This window comes from Syngnathus leptorhynchus, chromosome 9, assembly GCF_054491065.1.
Source record: "Syngnathus leptorhynchus isolate UIUO chromosome 9, UIUO_Slep, whole genome shotgun sequence".
In the NCBI taxonomy this organism is placed as follows: Eukaryota; Metazoa; Chordata; class Actinopteri; order Syngnathiformes; family Syngnathidae; genus Syngnathus; species Syngnathus leptorhynchus.
In genome coordinates this window covers 13,146,785-13,163,922 of record NC_141203.1, presented here as the reverse complement: position 1 = coordinate 13,163,922, position 17,138 = coordinate 13,146,785, and the positions used below count along the sequence as shown (strand labels likewise).

At 49.9% G+C, this 17,138-nt stretch overlaps 3 protein-coding genes across 3 annotated transcripts in view; 2 read left to right on the top strand and 1 right to left on the bottom strand.

The window, feature by feature from the left end:
- Positions 1 to 4,848: 4,848 nt before the first annotated feature.
- Positions 4,849 to 6,915, bottom strand: mstnb (myostatin b). Its single transcript, XM_085920131.1, has 3 exons — positions 6,472 to 6,915; positions 5,946 to 6,310; positions 4,849 to 5,253 (listed from the first exon to the last, which is right to left on the bottom strand). Exons 1-3 carry the CDS (start codon positions 6,857 to 6,859, stop codon positions 4,873 to 4,875), a joined length of 1,134 nt encoding a protein of 377 aa, XP_085776257.1. The 5' UTR covers positions 6,860 to 6,915; the 3' UTR covers positions 4,849 to 4,872.
- An 892-nt stretch (positions 6,916 to 7,807) lies between these two features.
- Positions 7,808 to 15,705, top strand: pgap1 (post-GPI attachment to proteins inositol deacylase 1). The gene is made up of 26 exons (XM_085920127.1): positions 7,808 to 8,061; positions 8,882 to 9,035; positions 9,139 to 9,314; positions 9,383 to 9,554; positions 9,616 to 9,776; positions 9,963 to 10,015; positions 10,100 to 10,166; positions 10,250 to 10,355; positions 10,427 to 10,485; positions 10,564 to 10,647; positions 10,725 to 10,774; positions 10,875 to 10,926; positions 10,998 to 11,075; positions 11,155 to 11,230; positions 11,297 to 11,370; positions 11,433 to 11,484; positions 11,591 to 11,660; positions 11,737 to 11,842; positions 11,977 to 12,015; positions 12,179 to 12,363; positions 12,426 to 12,659; positions 12,866 to 13,001; positions 13,101 to 13,151; positions 13,220 to 13,407; positions 13,550 to 13,654; positions 13,734 to 15,705. Exons 1-26 carry the CDS (start codon positions 7,870 to 7,872, stop codon positions 13,867 to 13,869), a joined length of 2,856 nt encoding a protein of 951 aa, XP_085776253.1. The 5' UTR covers positions 7,808 to 7,869; the 3' UTR covers positions 13,870 to 15,705.
- Positions 15,706 to 16,775: 1,070 nt separating this feature from the next.
- LOC147051357 (histone deacetylase 4-like) overlaps positions 16,776 to 17,138 on the top strand; it is a 35,119-nt gene continuing 34,756 nt past the window's right edge. Inside the window, exon 1 of the mRNA XM_085920126.1 lies at positions 16,776 to 17,076. The gene's annotated coding sequence lies outside the window, so the exon portion shown is untranslated. The remainder of the gene's footprint in view (positions 17,077 to 17,138) is intronic.

The following is a 17,138-nucleotide window of genomic DNA, read 5'->3' as shown; positions in this document are numbered from 1 at the left end:
AAAACCAATGTTTAACCCAAAAATGAAATGGGAAGCCTGCTCGTTTGATGAGGTGGCCGCATCTGACTCGAAAACGCTCGTGCAGAAATAATTTCCTTGGCCTATACGGCCACCGGTGGGGCGGAGGACATCCGATCCCCCGAGGGGAAAAGTGCAATCCGATCGCTTATCTTGGGATAATATTATAGTTCGGCCGGCGAAAAGGTCAAAGTGTGAGAGGTCTCCTCTTCCATACGGCTCTAGCGTCGCTGCAGGCGACGCAAGGGCCGCTCGGCCCCTCGCCGCCGCGTCAAACTCTCGCAAACACGCACCCGAGCTTCTCGTGTCACCAAATGCGTGCGGCGGCGGCGGCGGAATCTGCTCCCGGCGCTCTCGCCTTATCGCCCGAGAGCCGTATCCCGGTATTTGGGGAGGATTCAAAGGTCAGCGCTGCGAGGTGCTGCCTTTTGCCAGCTGTCTTGACAACGACGCCGCCGCCACCTGTCGCATCTCTTCCCCTCCCATTGAGCAGAATGCAATAATCCAATATTTCTTCGAGACGGTCTCTCGTTACGCGGCCGATGCGCAGATGCCACGTGGCGCTTCTCGGAAAGCGTTGGGCGCGAGCTGAGATTCGCTTTCGCGGAGCTTTTTCCTTGATTCCAGTCATCGAATCTAAAATTAAGACGTGAATCTATATTAAACGGCGTGTGCCGTCTATTTTCGGAGGAGTGCCGTAAAAAGAGGGCCTGGCTTTATTTGGAGCACCTGTTTGTGTTTACAAATGTGACACTTTGCCACGTGTGAATACGCTGACGCGCATGACGCATCATTAAACGGAATCATTTTTCACATTGTGACTTCAAATATATATTCAAAAAAAGAGAGTTGCTGAATTAATTGCAGAGATTAATAAAGTCTTAAGTATGCCACAATAAATGATCCCAAAATAATTCATTCATATCATGTAACTCATTCATTACCTTTTAAAAAAAACATAAACATTTTCACATGACACAAAATGTTTGAAACAATCAATTAAAGATTGCAAATTCTGTTGGGCTGCTTTTCTTATTTAAAAAAGCAAAAAGTTGATTTTTGGTCGGGTCCAGCATCATTTGCATCTCTTCTAAACTATAGGCATGAATGCTATTTGGGAGATTTGCAAATCCTTGCGGCCCGCTTGACACATAGCTGAGAGTCCAGTACATCCGTCTTGCGTTGGGAGAGCGCGCCGCATATCATCTCCAGACAGCAGCTTTCCATAATCTGCCCTCCCTTGGCCTCTCTTTCAGGAACATTTATTCTTCAACACCGTCACGTCTCTTCCCGAGCGGGTCGCGGCCTTGGACCCCGGCCGGCTCGGGGGGCAGGAGGTTATTTTTTTTTCTTCGAAGTCTCACTTTAACCCCTCCGTGGACGGTGATTCATATTGTCAACCCTTCTGGAGTGGACACTGAGTTTGCGTCCAAACTTCCAGTGGCTGTACAAAGTCATAAATCATCGGACGGCGTCCCCGAGGTGACTGTCAGTGTCCACGTAGGAATAGTGATTCCTTCTCCCTAAGTGAAAAAGCAAACGGCCAGCAGACGGAAAGGATAAATCACTCCTTCAGGCGAAGACAGGTAGCGTTCAACAGCTGGCCATCTGGCCGTTATCATGTCCTGCGTCGCTTTTATGACTTTTCATTGCCTTCCGCAGACGCCGGGAGGGATCGAAACAAACAGGCCGTCGATCCGGACCGGCCTCGGCTTGTTTAAGCCATTACCGTTTGCCGCACCGCCCAAAAAGTGCCAGGCGGGAAGACTGACGCAAGTAGAGCACGTTGTGAGAGTTCTGCCCCAACCTTCCAAAAGCAGGCACGGTAGCTTTGTGAAGACTCCGCCAGTTGTCCGAATGACTGTTGAAGGTGCACCAAAGTCAGCCGGGTCAAGGTAAGCACTCGCCACAATGGATGGATTCAGAAAGGCCCGTCAGAAAATGCCTTTTCTTTTCAACTTGGTTAAGGCTTCATGTCTTTTCAAGAATCAATTCTAAAAATGAAGCAATATTACCAGGAAACATGCAAAAAGAGGAAGTCAAAGCACAAACACGAATTTTATGACTATTAAGCTTCCCTAAACAAATAAATATATTGTTTAACATTCCTCGAGACCCCCAAAAAAAACGAGTCCCGGTCACATCCATTCCAGTTCTGTTAATGTTAGACAACAAGTCTTGTGTCCAATAACAGGGTCTCCAGCTGTCTTGGAGCACTGGCGTATCCCCTAACATCCTTCTTCCCTGTTCTCTCACTCTCACTTCCTCACCTGTCAAGAGTTGGAATGTCACTGGCGGATGCAGTCCTCCAGAGTCCCGCCGTCAAAACAGATGTCGCTGCGCTCAGGCCGCCGTCATAAACGGCAAAGGACGCCTCAACCTGGCTCGGGACCCACGCGCGATATGTCATGCCGACAAAACAGAAAGTTGCCATGTTAGCAAGAGGTTGGTTTTTTTTTGTTTTTACCTTTGGGCAGTGCCGCTCGGCCCATGGTTTGTTTGTAAGGACGAGGATCCCTCTCGTTGGGTTCGTTTGCCTGTCAAGTGTTTTTGCAAATATATTCATCATCATAAAAATTGTAGTTCTCTTGAGAGAGACAGAGGGAAAGGTCTCAGATGTGCTTTTGGGTTTGGCTCTTCTGACTGCACAGAAATAGTCCATGCAGTCTTTTCAAGTTTCCGGCCGGACCGGGCCCCGTTTATGCCGGTCGTCAGTCAGTGACCCCCATTCACGATAATGACACGGACCGACCAAAATCCATTTCAATCAGAACCCGGGTCCGACGTGGCGGCCATATTGGATGTGGCAAGACCCATTCGCGACCGTTTCTGTATCGGGTTGGGTCGAGAACAACCCTAACGCTGTCAGATTTAGAAGATGTTTCTTTTCACATTCGAGATACTTGAAGGCCGTGGTTGAGCAATATCTCGCCACGCGTCATTGTCCTAATGTAAAGCCCTGTTCAAGGAGTCAAAAGTACGCAGATCTGTTTTCAAATATCACATTTATTTCAAATCCCCAGTTTTCTGCACTCTCGCATCAGGAGGAGGAAGAGGCCAAAATGTCAAAAATGTATAAAGCGAAGCTTTTGTGGCCGGGCTCCGGTCCAGCTCTCAGCGGGGAAAGGAAGCGACTCTCCAGGGGCCGCGCTCAATTCGCCCTCTACCGGGCGGAAGTCGAGTCTCCATCGGGCCCGCCGGAGGTCACGCTGTCACTTCACATCCTCTCATTAGGCAACGAGAAGCAAACAGCTGAGTCATGGGATTCAAAGCATATTTGCACCTTTGCCATCAGGTACAGTGGATAGGACCTGCGTGTTCCTTTCGCTCACACGACGGGCGCCACGTGTCTTCTCGGTTTACAGCATGTGCTGAAGACATACAGATTCTCAGCTGCCGGCTGAGGCCGAGCTCTTCGAGTACGTCAAGTCGAGCCTTGCGCCCGCTTGTAAATCAACAGCTGCAAAAAAAAATATAATAATCCAAATATCGATTAGCAGAAGGGCCGGAAAAGAGGGACACGTACATGGAGGTTTTTATTGGACGCAGTTTGCAAAAAACATTGCAAATGTTGAGCCTCGTGGGTCGGAACGGAACCCATGCCTTGGGAAAAGAAACCTCTTGACACACCGTAGGGAAGAATATTGTCCGCACCCGCCAAAAAGGAATTCACTCAGATTGCTTCCAAAATGGCTGCTAGCTAAAAACAAAAGACCAAAAGCCAAGCTAAACATTTTATTTGGTAAAATAAGTACGATATACGGAGTTGCTGCTTTACATCTGTTACTTTGTTTTTGCAGTTTGATTGGTGTGTACGGAAAGCGGTTATGGAGAGAAAAAAAAAAAAAAGCATATATATGATATAAACATATAAAAATCAGTTTTTACAACTTTCGTAGCCACCAACTGTTTCCTTTTGGTGTGCCGTAGTGCAAACCGCATTGCGCAGACGAGTACTCGGATGTCAACGTTCGGACAAAATTCACTTTTGTCTGCATTCTTTGTGCCTTCGCTTTGAGTTCTTTTCAATCCTGCGATTGAGTGTGATTTGAAAAAGCATCCGGTCGTGAATGAAAAACATTTGAGTCCATCCCCACCAACGCTGAGAACCCGAGTCCTTACGTTGGGGAAATTAGAAAGTCAAAAGCCAGTTAGTGCATATCAAAAAAGAGAAGAAAAAGTCTTTTCAACTGTGTGATTATGGACACAGGATTGAAGAATTTAGTCTGTTTGGATCAGCGATCACAATCTCAGACGAGCTTTGTCTGGGAGGAGCAAGTTAGCAAGCAGAGGTGGGCACCTGACTCGGTTAGTGACAATTACGCCGACCAAAGAAAATCCTCTTCTGTCCGTGCTCAGTCTGTCATTTTTCATCGTTATCGTCATTGGCCGGCAAAATGGACCGTGACGCCAGAACATAGTGCCTAAATATGGAGGTCAAAGTGATACATCTGGCTTGAGAGACAAGCTTTGTATGTTGGAGAGGAGTTAGGTTTAGCCTGGGTTGTGTGTGAGACTTTCTTACGCCTTGGTCATTTTCTTTTCAATCAAATCACGCGTCAGACATTTTTTTTGTTCACGATAATGATGCAAGAGTAGCTTGAAAGTGTTTTGGTTAAAGCCGGACGAGGCTTTTTTGTAACATTTTGCTTCGGTCAGATATGTGCCTCGTTGGATTAGCGTCTCCTTCGGAAGGAAGCGGCAGTAAGCCAGCCGCCTGAGCGCTTTGGGCCTATCGGGGCCTCGAACCGCACCGGGAAAAAGAGTGTTTTGGGGTGGAAAGGTCTGCGGGGCCAACGGTGGCCCCTTTCATCGGCTCCCTACTCTCTCGTAACGGGGCGGGGGGGAGGGGCTTCAGGAGCAGCCGCAGCGGTCCACCACCATGGACGGGATCTTGCCGTAGATGATCTGCTCTTTGCGGTTGAAGTAGAGCATGTTGATGGGCGACATCTTGGTGGGCGTGCAGCAGGGGCCGGCGTTGCCGCGGGGGTTGGCCTTGTTCACCAGGTGGGTGTGCGGGTACTTTTGCAGGTGCATGTACTCGCACTCGCCCGAGCAGTAGTTGGCCTTGTAGCGCTTGGGAGCGATAATCCAGTCCCAGCCGAAGTCCTCAAAGTCCACGGTGAGCGGGTAGCGGCAGCAGCGAGACTCTGGCGAGTTCTCGTCGCAGTCCAGGCCCGAGTCCCTGCGGAGGCGGCGCGGAGCCTCGCTCAGCTTCACCTCCATGAAGGGTTGCTGCAGACACACACGCAAAGAAAAACAAACAAACGTGGAAAGAGCGTGCCAACGCAGTTAATAGGCATCAATGTTTTGGGAAAGAGGAACAATTCCATTCAGTTAGGGTTAGAATGGTTTTGCGGTAAAAATCCACTTTTGTTCCACCCTTACTAACTAGCGTGTCTAATCCCAAAAAAGTTCTTATGTTACAATGGCAAATTTAAAAGCAGGAAACAGTTTTGCATATTTTTCTGAGAAAAAAAACAACAACGTTATCTTTGCCAGAAAAATGACATTTTTGGTGCGTAAAAAAGTAATAATCTCACAAGAACAGTCATGTTTTTGTTCATATGCTTAAAAATACACATTTCAATAAATATGAAGTTCTAATTTCAAATAATCCTATTTAAGCAGCAGACAATTATTATTGTTATTGAATGGGATGAAGAGGAGGAGGAGGATTATTATTATATTTATGATTACTATTAAACTATCATAATACAAACAAACCAATGCAGTTTACATGAGCAACATTTTGGAAGTAGAACAACCAGTGCCCATCAGAAGTGGATGGTGCGCAGGTTCTCTTTTGGCAGCGGGCGCAGTCAGAACAGTATGAAACCTTCAATCCCTTTTTTTTTTTTTGCTTTCAGTGTTGCGAAGCCTTGTGCATTTCTCCGAGGGTCGACAAATTTCGGCGCGAATCTTACCAGTCCTTCCTCGCCCGGCTCGGCGGAGGTGACGGCCAGGTCGTTGCCGACGTTGTCGTAGGCGTTGATGTGGATGCCCCAGTTGGTGTCGGGCTGGCGCAGCCACACGCTCAGCACTTGCTTGACGTCGATGCTCTGCCAGGAGGCCAGGCCGGCCTTCACGTCCAGTTTGAGCGAGCGCACGCGCGCGTGCCGCCCGCCATCCAACGTCAAGCGGGAGATCTGCAGGAAGACGGCGCTGGCCTCCTCGGCCGCCCGCAGGTACACCCAGAGCTGCGCCCGCAACACGCGGCTCGCCTGGAACTTGGGCGTCAGCGAGAAGAGGCAGCATTTGGGCCAGCCGTCGCTTTGCACCGCCGGATCGGCTGAAGGAGACCGCAACGACAGACAATGAATGGATGACTGAGCTGCCTTCCTCTTCGTGCATGCAGACATTCATTCAGCGAGCGATTACTGCTTAGCTGCTCGTTCCAAGTCAAACCAAAGTCCGCGCGTAAAAGTCACTTCCAATTCGAGATGCACTTACGTTCCGTGGCCATCAACATGATGGTCTCGGTGACGGCGTGCTCATCGTCCTCGTCTGCGACCACGTCCCGGTTGTCGTCCCCCAGGACGTCGTACTGGTCCAGCAGCTGCTGCAGCGGCGGCGCCCTGGGCAGGAGCTGCCTGACCACGTCGCGGCTGATGTTGGGCGCCTCCTTCATGCGCAACTTGCTGAGGATTTGGGACTTGATGGCGTTGAGACGCATGCTTTTGATTTGCTGCCGCATGTCGCAGGTGGAGCACGACTCCGACGTCTCCTCCGGCCCGCCGGAAGACTGCTGCGTCTGCGTTTGCGTTTGCGTCTGCTGCTCGCACAGGCACACTACAGCCAAAAGCAGCAGCAAAGTCAAGCCGACGTGAGAGAAACGCATTGTGCACCCCGCAATAGAAAAAAAAAAAACACGCGTGTGTGCTTTAGGAGTCAAGTCCAAACACTGATTGGCATCACTTGATTAGCGCGCGCGCTTTTATACGCACACACTTTTTTGAAGGTGGCGTCCAAAACGATGATTGGCTGGCCAGGCCAACAATGACTTTGAACCATGATCACTTTTTTTTTTCTTTCCTTGTCAAACCGTAAAGGGATGGAGTGGGGAGGGGAGGGGGGGCCGTCTGGGTCACGGGCAGATTGTGGATAGATTGACTTTTCGTCCGGCGATTGCGCAACCAGCGGAAGCAAACCTGACCTTGTTTGCACAAAACCTAATGTGCTTGTGCGCCATTTGCATCGGCGAGGTGGCAATTTCATTTCAAATAACACGTCAAGAAAATGGTTTTACCCATTGATGCATCTGCAATTTCTCCTTTATTTATTTTTGCTAACAGGATTTATTCAGTTTGGAATAACATCTGTCACAGCATTGCGATTTAAAAAAAAAATATATTACTTTTTTAAAACCAAACCCCTTCTTTACATAGATTAAATAATAATTGTAGACCTAATAATTACTTGTCATTAAGCCATGGCTTTTGAGTTCAAATTCAATTTGTTATTCGGAATTCAATAAGGCAGAGGCAATTGTATACTGACACAAAGTGATAAATGACATAAAATAGATGATTTTGGATGAAACAGACTCTCACGCACAACGTCTGAGGCTCTTTCACACACGCACTCACTCTCACATTGATTCATTTTATACTCACGAGAATCAACGATTTGTATCCAAATAAGAAGCCAAGGAACTGAACTTTAATACAACACTGCCATCTAGTGGGCATTTGCAGCCGTGCCTCATTTCCCCCCCCCCCAAGTGTTCCTTCCATCACTTCCGCCATATTGCGGAAGTGACGTATCAGTGCCTCCTCCGTCGCCATGGTGCCAGTTGCTTCCGGTGGCTGTGTGTGACAGCCCGGCGGAGAGTCTCGTCGAGGGGGCAACATGACAAGTGACACGCAACCCCCGGGAAGATGCGAGTGGTTAGGAAAGTGGGGAAGAAGCACGAAAACGGCGACGCTGCTCTTTTACGGCTTGGCTTTGGGGCTCGTCGCTCTCGGCGTGAGAGAGGTGCTGACTGGCTTCGAGGAGAACCGATGCAGTATGACCTACATGTTCCAATACCCCGAGTACCTGGTAGGTATCCATAGGCTGCGAAGCGTCAGAACTAATTCAGTCAAATACAAAGGTGGTGAAGAATGAGTGAGGCCGCCATTCCGCGACATGTCTAATTGCACAAGGGACGGAGCGGAGATTCCTTACTACGACGCCACCCGAATTTCTACTGACGTCACAAAGACCGACCTACGTCCTAATAAATCCACCGTCAATATGTTGATTGGCCAAGAAGTACATAAGTCTCTAGGAATACACAAGTGACAGATTCCGAAGCCTTTTATTATTGTTGTTTTATATGACTTTGAGCAATTAAGCATATGAAAATAAGAACACGTGCACATGGGCTGCGAGCAGCTATAGAAAGGGCCCTCGGAGCCCTGGACCTCAGTCAAAGGTCAAAAGTGAAGCAAAATTTCAAAGGAAATTCAAGAAACAATGGCCTACGTTCCTGTTGAGTTTAGAGTAGAGCTCCAGTGACCTTTCTAGGTCTCTGGCTGTTGCAACATTTGGTAGATCTCGGTGAAACATTCAACAGAGGCTGTTTCTAATTTTGGCCTGGTGCTGTGACATAAACAAAATAGGGCAGTCGCTCGTTGATGTTTTAGTGTTACGGGTTAGTCCGACCCTCCGTGGCAAAGGATGAATACTTGCCACTCGAGCGTGGGCACGCCGCTTTTCCTGACAACAATGGAGGAATGCCGTAGTTGTCAAGCAAGTCAGGCGGGAGTTTTGTGTTTTTTCCAGCAGGCTTCACGCGACAAGTAAAACGCAAAGTTCTCACCAGGCAGAATTCCGTAATAAGGCTGCATTCCAAAAAATCCTCTGTTGGTCTGTCCAGCGTGTGCCTTTGCCTCGTCGCGTGACCCGGCAGTACCCGGCGTACGGGCTCTATCTGTACGGGGAGGGAGCGTACACTCAGGAGTCCCGCGAGCTGCAGCTCTTTGGCGCCCCCGTCATCTTCCTGCACGGAAACTCCGGAAGCTACAAGCAAGGTACCGATGCCACCGGGAATTGAGAATATTTTTTTTCAACCGGCACGTCTCGTAGTCAGACTTGAAATGGCAAACCAGGAACGATCTGCTTTGCGCCTCGCAGCGCGTTCTCTGGGCTCCGTGGCCTTGAGGAAGGCGGAGAACGCAGAAGGCGCTCTCCATTTCAACGTGTTTGCCGTGGACTTCAACGAGGAACTGGTGGCCCTCTACGGCGGCAGTTTGCAGCGGCAGACGCACTTCCTCCACGAGAGCATCAAGGCTATTCTCAAACTTTACAAGGTTGGGCCTGGAAAAGGTTTGAGGACAGCGCAAACGTTTGGTTTGAGACGCTCTGCTTGTTTGCGTAGCACTTGAAGACGCCCCCCAAGAGCGTGCTGCTCGTGGGCCACTCTATGGGCGGGCTGCTCGCCCGGGCGCTCTTCACGCTGCCCAACTTCGACACGGCTCTGGTCCATCTCATCATCACCCAGGCCACCCCTCACTTGGCCCCGGTGCTGGTTTTGGACCATTACCTGCGAGGTAAGCGCAACGCAGCCACGGAGTTGCGTCCTATTCTGACCCACTGTCTGTTTGCCGCCAGATTTCTATTCGGCTCTGAGGAAAAAGTGGGCGGAGCAGGCGGACGGGCTCAAGAACGTGACGGTGGTGTCCATTGGCGGCGGACACCGCGATTTCCAAGTGCGCTCGGGTCTCACCTCCATACCTTGCTCTCCGGGAGACCCCACAAAGTTGTCATTGGTGGTGAGTTGAATGTTGTGCATCACCAAAAGCAAACCAACATTTGGTTCCACCTGCATTTCCAAGTGGGATGATGAGTTTTGCGCTCTTTTGCCTTTGCACACTTGGCACCTACACTACAGGAAATCTCACCGGACCTGTTTTTCTTTCTGCCTGTTACTTGTTAACACGTCTCTCCCCTCCCCCAAGGCCACCGCAGTTCCGAGGACGTGGGTTTCCACTGACCACCTATCCATCGTGTGGTAAACACAAACAACCACCCGTTTGTTATTATTTTTGAATGAAGCTATCAAGCAGATGGTGTATGTTCTTATTTTCCCAACCAGGTGCAAAGAGCTCGTTCTCGCTACGGTCAGAGCTTTCTACGACCTCATCGACCCCAAAACGAGACAAGTCGGTGGCTGTGTCTGGTTATGTTTGCGTTGAAATTTGGCATGTAATGCAATCTTTTTTTTTTTTTTTTTTTTTCCTTTCAGTTCACAGACAACCTGGCTAAGAAGAGCGCTGTGCTCAAACACCATTTCATGAGACACTCTGCCCAAATGTTGGGAGACACTCAAGAAGCTGCTTTTTCCCCGCAAGGTACTTTTTATATTGACCCAATGGCCTCATATTCATTTCCTAATTTTCCAAACCATTTTGGACGGTTTCAGACGCCGCGGAGGCTTGGAGCGAAGTGAACACTCTGCGTCTGTCTTATCGCACGCCAAAGGTACGCCGGGCAATTTGGCATGTAAGAAGACTTTTGCTGCCTTGACTGCAAGCACCCCGCTGGGCTCTGCGCTTCCAGGAAGCCGAGGTCAAATACTTTGTGTTCGCCCTCTCCGGTCGCAGGAAGGCCTACAGCCATTTCTACTGTCGGAGCAACAACTGGGTGAGTTGCGCCGAAACCATGGCCGTAATTAGCCTAAGAAAATATCATCCGCACGTTAATTCGCGCGTGTTCGCCAGGACACGAGCAGCTGGGTGTACGGCTGCGTGAGGCAGAACGCTTCTTTGTGGTAAGCGCGCCGGCCGGCCGGCGCTACTCGCCCAGCGCCGACATTCCACGCGTAATGGTGTGGCCGTCCCGTAGCGTAGTCGAAATCTTTCTTTCCGCAGTGAGCACGCGGTGGATTTGTCCAAGGCGACGGAGCTTCTTCCTGCGTACAAGGTGATCGGCGGACACGGAGCGTCCGAGCGCCGCTCGTGCCGCTCGTTGATTTGTCCCGTCCGTCCGTCCAGGTGCTGACGCTGAGCCTCGGCGACTTGTCTCCGTTCACTCATCTGGCGGTGTCGGCCTCCGACCCCAACGGCAAACAGGTGGCGGCCGCTTGACTCGAGATAAGCGTAACTCGAAAGTCCGCTCGCCTGACCCGCCTTGTGATTTGGTGGCTCCCAGTTCACGCTGGAGTGCGAGTGGCAGCGGCAAGAATCGTTGACTCTGTCACTTCCTGTCCCGCATGTTTTATCCTTTGGTGAGTGAGTGGTCTGCGCTCCGTGGAAGACCAGAGCACATTTCCAAATAAAAATAAATGTTTCAGGTTTGACGCTCAGCGAAGTCACCGTGAGCTCCAGTGGACTTTTCCACAGCATCAAGCTGCAACATTTTCACGAGGTACGCGGCGAGAGAGACGTGATCATCGCTGCGCCGCTGACATCTGCCGTGTTTGTGTTTAGGTCTATCAGGCTTTCAGGATTAACATCGCGAGTGAGTGTAAGCGAGACAATGGTAAGCCTTGACCCCCTTTCATTTAAGCAAGCCTTGACCCCCTTTCATTTAAGCAAACCTTTGGGCCGCGGTAGGAAAAAAAAACCCACTTTTTTTTCTTGCCCAGTCTTTCGATTGCCGAGTGTCTACAGAATGAAGGTGCCGTGGTTCTTTGAAGATGTTTTGACAAGCGCCAGGTGAGCCATCATTAGTCGCCATTGTCATCCGTCTTCACATTCTGACCCGCTGCTACATGTGCGATCGTTGCGCCAGTACCCCGTCGCTGACGGAAATCTCGGCGATGCTCCACACGAATCGTCCCGACAACGAGTCCAGTGTCCACCTTCAGCTCCACACTGCCCCCAACTGCCAGTATAAGGTTGCGCACGCTAACTTTGAAGCAGTTGACATGTGAAGTGTCAGAAATGGAACCCCAAAAAAGCCACGTTTTTGTTTCCATTTCTTGCGGACCGTCGACCTCCTATCTGTTCATATTTTGTCTTTATCATCCAGGTGTCAGTGAGGACGTCTTTACCCAAGGTGTTGGGACAGGTAATTGTTTTGTTTTGGAGATGGTGATTGGGATTTTATTCTTTTCCTATTTTGATTGCTAAGCAAGCCCTTGAGTCAAAACATAGCAGGAGAGTAAAAGTGTGCTAGCCCGCCCCGCCCCGCAGTCTTGACAGGCTGAACTTTGTTTCCTGGCCTGGCACAGGTCCTGCGCTTCTTCATCCCCATGGTGCCGGTGTACACCACCGTAACTCTCCTGCTGGCCTGCGGCGCGCAACTCTCCAACATCTGCAAGTGGCGCCGAGCTGTGTCCATGAGCCTGGCGCTCCGCAGTGGCCTGCAACCGCATAAAGTCAACTTGTCCGTTTACATCCTCCACATCCTCTTCAGGTGGGCGCGCCGCCGCCGCCGCGGGCACGTCAGCCTCGTTGAACGTCTTCTCTGCTCATCAGTTGTAGTTGGATGAAAAACACGTGGACGTTGCTGTGCCTTCCCATGATGGACGTGGCCCCTCCCATCTTTCCCGACACGCTGGCGGAGGAGGGCGGCGCGGTGCCGTGCGCCGAGTGGCCGTACCTCCTGCACCCGCTCCTCTACGTCATGGGCGCAGCCGTGGCCTACTGGGGCACCGTGCTGCTCCGACTCAGCACGCGCCTTCTTTCGTTGTTCTTAGCTCTGCTGCACAGGTACCAACAATTCAGTCTTTCTTTTTTGTCTAGTCACGCTTGTCGATTTTGGATTCAATTCCACCGTCGACCACTAGATGGAGGCAAACTATTTAGTCGAGTTGGGTACATTTCAAAGAGCAATAAAAAAGGGCAGTTGATGGTTAAACGCGCAGCATGGACATTTTTGGGTGTTTGAAAGAAACACAATATTATTCATTGTTCAGATCGTCCATCTCAAGACACTGCGGCACTCTGCGCCTCCCCGTTCAACTCATCATCATGGTACTTCTGACCATTTTGGGCTGGAACACCTGCGGAGCAATTTCAATCATGGCTGCCTTTGGCATTCACCTGTACAGGGTGAGTGAATGGAAAAAACGGAACATTTTCCCTTTTTTGTTTGAATCATAACACGAATGTACATCATGTTCCGCCGCTTCTTTGCAATTGTGTGTCCAGGTACTGAGACTACAGATGACAGAAAGATCCTTGCGTCACATACTCAATCTGGTGAGGCCACGTCAACGACGCGATGCAATTGAAGACGGGCAGAAATTTCCATTTTTCCCGCTTCCCAGGCCCCTCAGACGCACGGAAAACATTCCGGAATGGAGTCCAGAGAATGCGAGAGTAGGCCCCTGCTGTCAGAGTGTGTTTTGCGGGAAATCCGTGATGACCTGCAGCTCCACCTGTGTCTGTCGGCGCTTTTCACCGTCCCCGTCGTCCTCAGCGCGCCCTCGCTCGTCTACTGGAGCCGTAACCTGAGGTGCGTTTCGGCACGATAAAGGAGTATTCCGTTTCATTTGATTTTTAGAATGCAAGTGCTGGACTTTGATGTCGTGGAATCTGCGGACAAAGTTAAGATGATTTTTTTTTTTTTTTACTCGTTGCTCTCTGTTCTTTGGCAGCTACTCCACCCAGCTGAATCAGGACCCGTATTGGCCGTACTTTGTCCCCCTGTGCGGCGTCTACTTGAGGCTCGTCAATTGCGACAGTCAGAGGCTCACCGACAGGTAGGTGCGCGCTCGCTCGCTCGCTCGCTCGCCCAGCCACAGCATCCCAACAAAGACTTGGCCTTTCCCTCCCCCCCAGTAAACTGCTGCCCCTGATGTCATTTCTCCTGTTGCCCGTGTCCATCGCTATGGTGATCTTCTGCCCGTTCCATCTATACAGAGTGACGTACTTCCTGTTGGGAGCCCTGGCCCCCCTGGCGTTATGTTGTCTCTGACGGTAGTCGCTTGTGTTTTTGGTTTTATTTTCATTTTTTCCAACAAGCCTCGCCACTCAAAGGTCTTTTTTTGCGAACGCTCGGCGGAGCAGAGCCATAGATATACACGACTCGGCGAACCGCACTGGCGCCTCGACTGACGAGCGGTTGAATTGCCAAAGACGGCCGGGCTCGCGGAAGTTGTAACCCTTTAAGCAAGGGCGATGTCGCACACCGACGGTGCAGCAACACGTATAGCGGTGGGGCTCCAGCCCAATCCCCAGTGAATAGCCAAGGTCCTCTGAAAAATGTCTGAATATTACTGTGCCTTACTGAGCTTGGTGCGTTTGATTTTTCTGCAGTATTTTTAAAGCAGAATACTGCCCTCTAGTGGACGAGAAGCAGTACAACGTCAATGGACGTGGAAGCGTCAAATTGAACATTTTACCTTCTCTGTCATTTCACTATGTTGTTTGAAGTGCAATTTTTCTCACGACCCGCAACGGATAAACGGCTTCTCCGTGCGTTTCAACGTAGAAAGAGGATTTGAGATTTGTCGCGTTCCGAGCACTCGCTCGCTGTACCCGCACAAAGTGCTGCCGACGAGGAGCGAGCCGGTGGGTGAGCCGAGTTTGCCTTCCGCTGTCTGTCTATAGCTCTGCCCCAAGTAAGCTCGTCGACGGGGCTCCAAGCCTTTTTCTGATTTTCAATTGATGGCATGATACTGTTCACTGTGTATAAAGTCCTACACTGCCTTGTACCCACGGACTGTTGAAGCTCAGCCTCATCTCCTGCCAGTCGTCACGCATTCCAGCCCAAAGTACAAGCCAATGCAGTACACTACGGGAAGCCTTCGGGTCGTCCTCAACCTCTTCTTCTTTTTTTCAATGTCCTCTCCCTTCTCACTTGGACCCCCCAGTTGCTCATTCACATTGAATCAAAAGGACATCATGAAGGCAAAAGTTGTCTTTTGAATGTGACATGTTGCCCCTCCCGTCAAGTGCAAAATGACACAGCCAAGCGTTTTCTTTTTTTTTTTTTTTTTTTGGGGGGGGGGCACAGTGGCAAGCTGTCTCCTTTTCGATTGTGGGGGAAAGCTTTCAATTGACCTCAGTCTGTGTGGACACCAGATGCCTTCACAGGAGCTGGCTTGGGTAGCCTGCCTCACGCAAATTAGCGATCCCTGCCACATCATTTTCTCGGCAAGCTATACGGACCAAGCGGCCGGCTGTCTATTTTACTGGCCGTTAACACTGAGCTCGTGCCTCGCTCCACCCTCCCTCCCGCCACTCGGCAAGAATGCAAAACGGTGGCGGATTTACGGGAGGGCTAAGCATACAGCGCTGCTGACCTTAACACTCGATGAGCCGTGCTCTCGTGTGGAATCATCATTTCATTTCAAGTGCCTCTTTGGAAACAAATAACAGCCCGAGTGGTCCTTTGGAAAGGCAGAAAGTGGGACTCATTTGCTGGATTGCAAAAGCTGTGTGATGACGTGCCAATTTAGTTGAGTGTCTACGTGGACGTGTCCAGCAACACTGTTTTTATTGGATGTACTCCTAATCGTATTTGGAACAACAGGGCCTGTGACGATATGTGATTTTCAAATCTGCCAAATCTGCCACTTGATGATACCAATTGGAAAGCGTGAGGCCGATGGCTACGCGTGGTAACGCAACACAATATTTTTGTGCTATCGTGTCAACGTGTTTTGTCTGCACAGTTTAGTGTTGTGAATCAAATGCAAAACTTTCACTGGAAATTAATCATATGGAGAAAAAACCCTTTAAGAACCCACAAAGGATCTTCTGTAATGACTTGAAACGGATGAGTAATAAATAAAACCTCAAAAGTGGAGCATCGCCTCTTGTAGTCCACCATCATTAAAGAAGTGACCTGGATGACATGCACTCTTAGCGCCAACTACGTCACTTTCAACAAGTCACTAGCTGAAATGTCAGAAGGTAAGCAGAGCTGCAATCTCATTTTCTTGGAAGCACACATACTGACATGTTTTCTCTTTTCCAAGATCAAGGCGTTCATCAAGAGTCGTGAAGATGTCTCAAAGAAGGTAAATACGAGTTGCTGCTACACTCATTGATTCATTTAGCGACGTGAAGTGCTGCAAATGGAAAGGAAAATACACTCCTTCCTGTCCGTGCCATCTTGTTTCTAGTCGTTATGGTAACGAAATGGGGCGGGGGCCACTGATTGAAGCTGTGCTTTTTCTTGGCATCATTATCCCAAATATTTTCTGTTGTTTTGCATAGCAACTAAAACGCTGCGCTCCCACTTAAGTGGAAAGGCGAGCAGGAAATTGCCGAGTAGGCTCCCGTTGAGCGGGCCGCCGCTGCTATTTCCTGTCCCTTTGCCAGCCTTGACAGATGTTTGTTTGAAGCGCCACTGCCGAGTTGATCTCGGACTGCTCGAGAAGGTCTGTCCGCCTGGCTGTCCATCCATCCGTCCGTCCGTCCATCCATCCATCCATCCATCCATCCATCCATCCATCCATCCATCCATCCATCCATCCATCCAGTCGTGATGGTAATGAGGACAAGCGCTGTTGCAAACGGACGGGTGGATTTCTTTGAAGGACAGTTGTTGGCGGCCAAATGAGAAGAAGCCATTAGCGAGTCGGCAATGAGCAATTACTTGCAAAGTGGGAGGGAGGCTGTGATCATCCAAATTGGATTTAGAGGACATTTCGGAAATTGTCGCAGTAAATGCTGTGGAGTTGCACCCCGTTGCAATTATTTCCAAAGCAAATAGCTCTCGTCCACCCGCTGGCTGGCTGGCGCTGGCTGGCTGGCTGGCGCTCGCTCGCTCGCTCGCCTTTGCATTGATGGCAAGCAGCACAAGGTATTTTAGGACACTATCTAAAGTCGAGCATTGTGAGACACTGAAAAAGTCCTAATGCCACAATTTGCTTCAGCTAAGCCAAAATAAAACGGTGGTCATAGTTTTTGTCAATGAAAAAAAATAATAATATGGGTGTGACTGTCTGTTACAAAGACTTAAGTGTACCTAATGGTGTGTCCGTCCACGCTCCTCCAGTATGACGTCGCAGCCGCCAATCAATCACCCTGATCTCCGAGAGGCCCCGCCCATTCCGGAAATGTACCAAGCGTGTTTTGACAGCTGAGTGCAAGAAGAAGAAAAAGGAGTGGGAAAAGTCGCATTTCTGCCGGACGAACAACTCTTCTGATTTCGCTCTGCATTGCACAAAATGTGAGCGCGGTGCGTTCGCCATTATTTGGACGACGCAAGCTAACGCGTGAATAGTTTGTCAC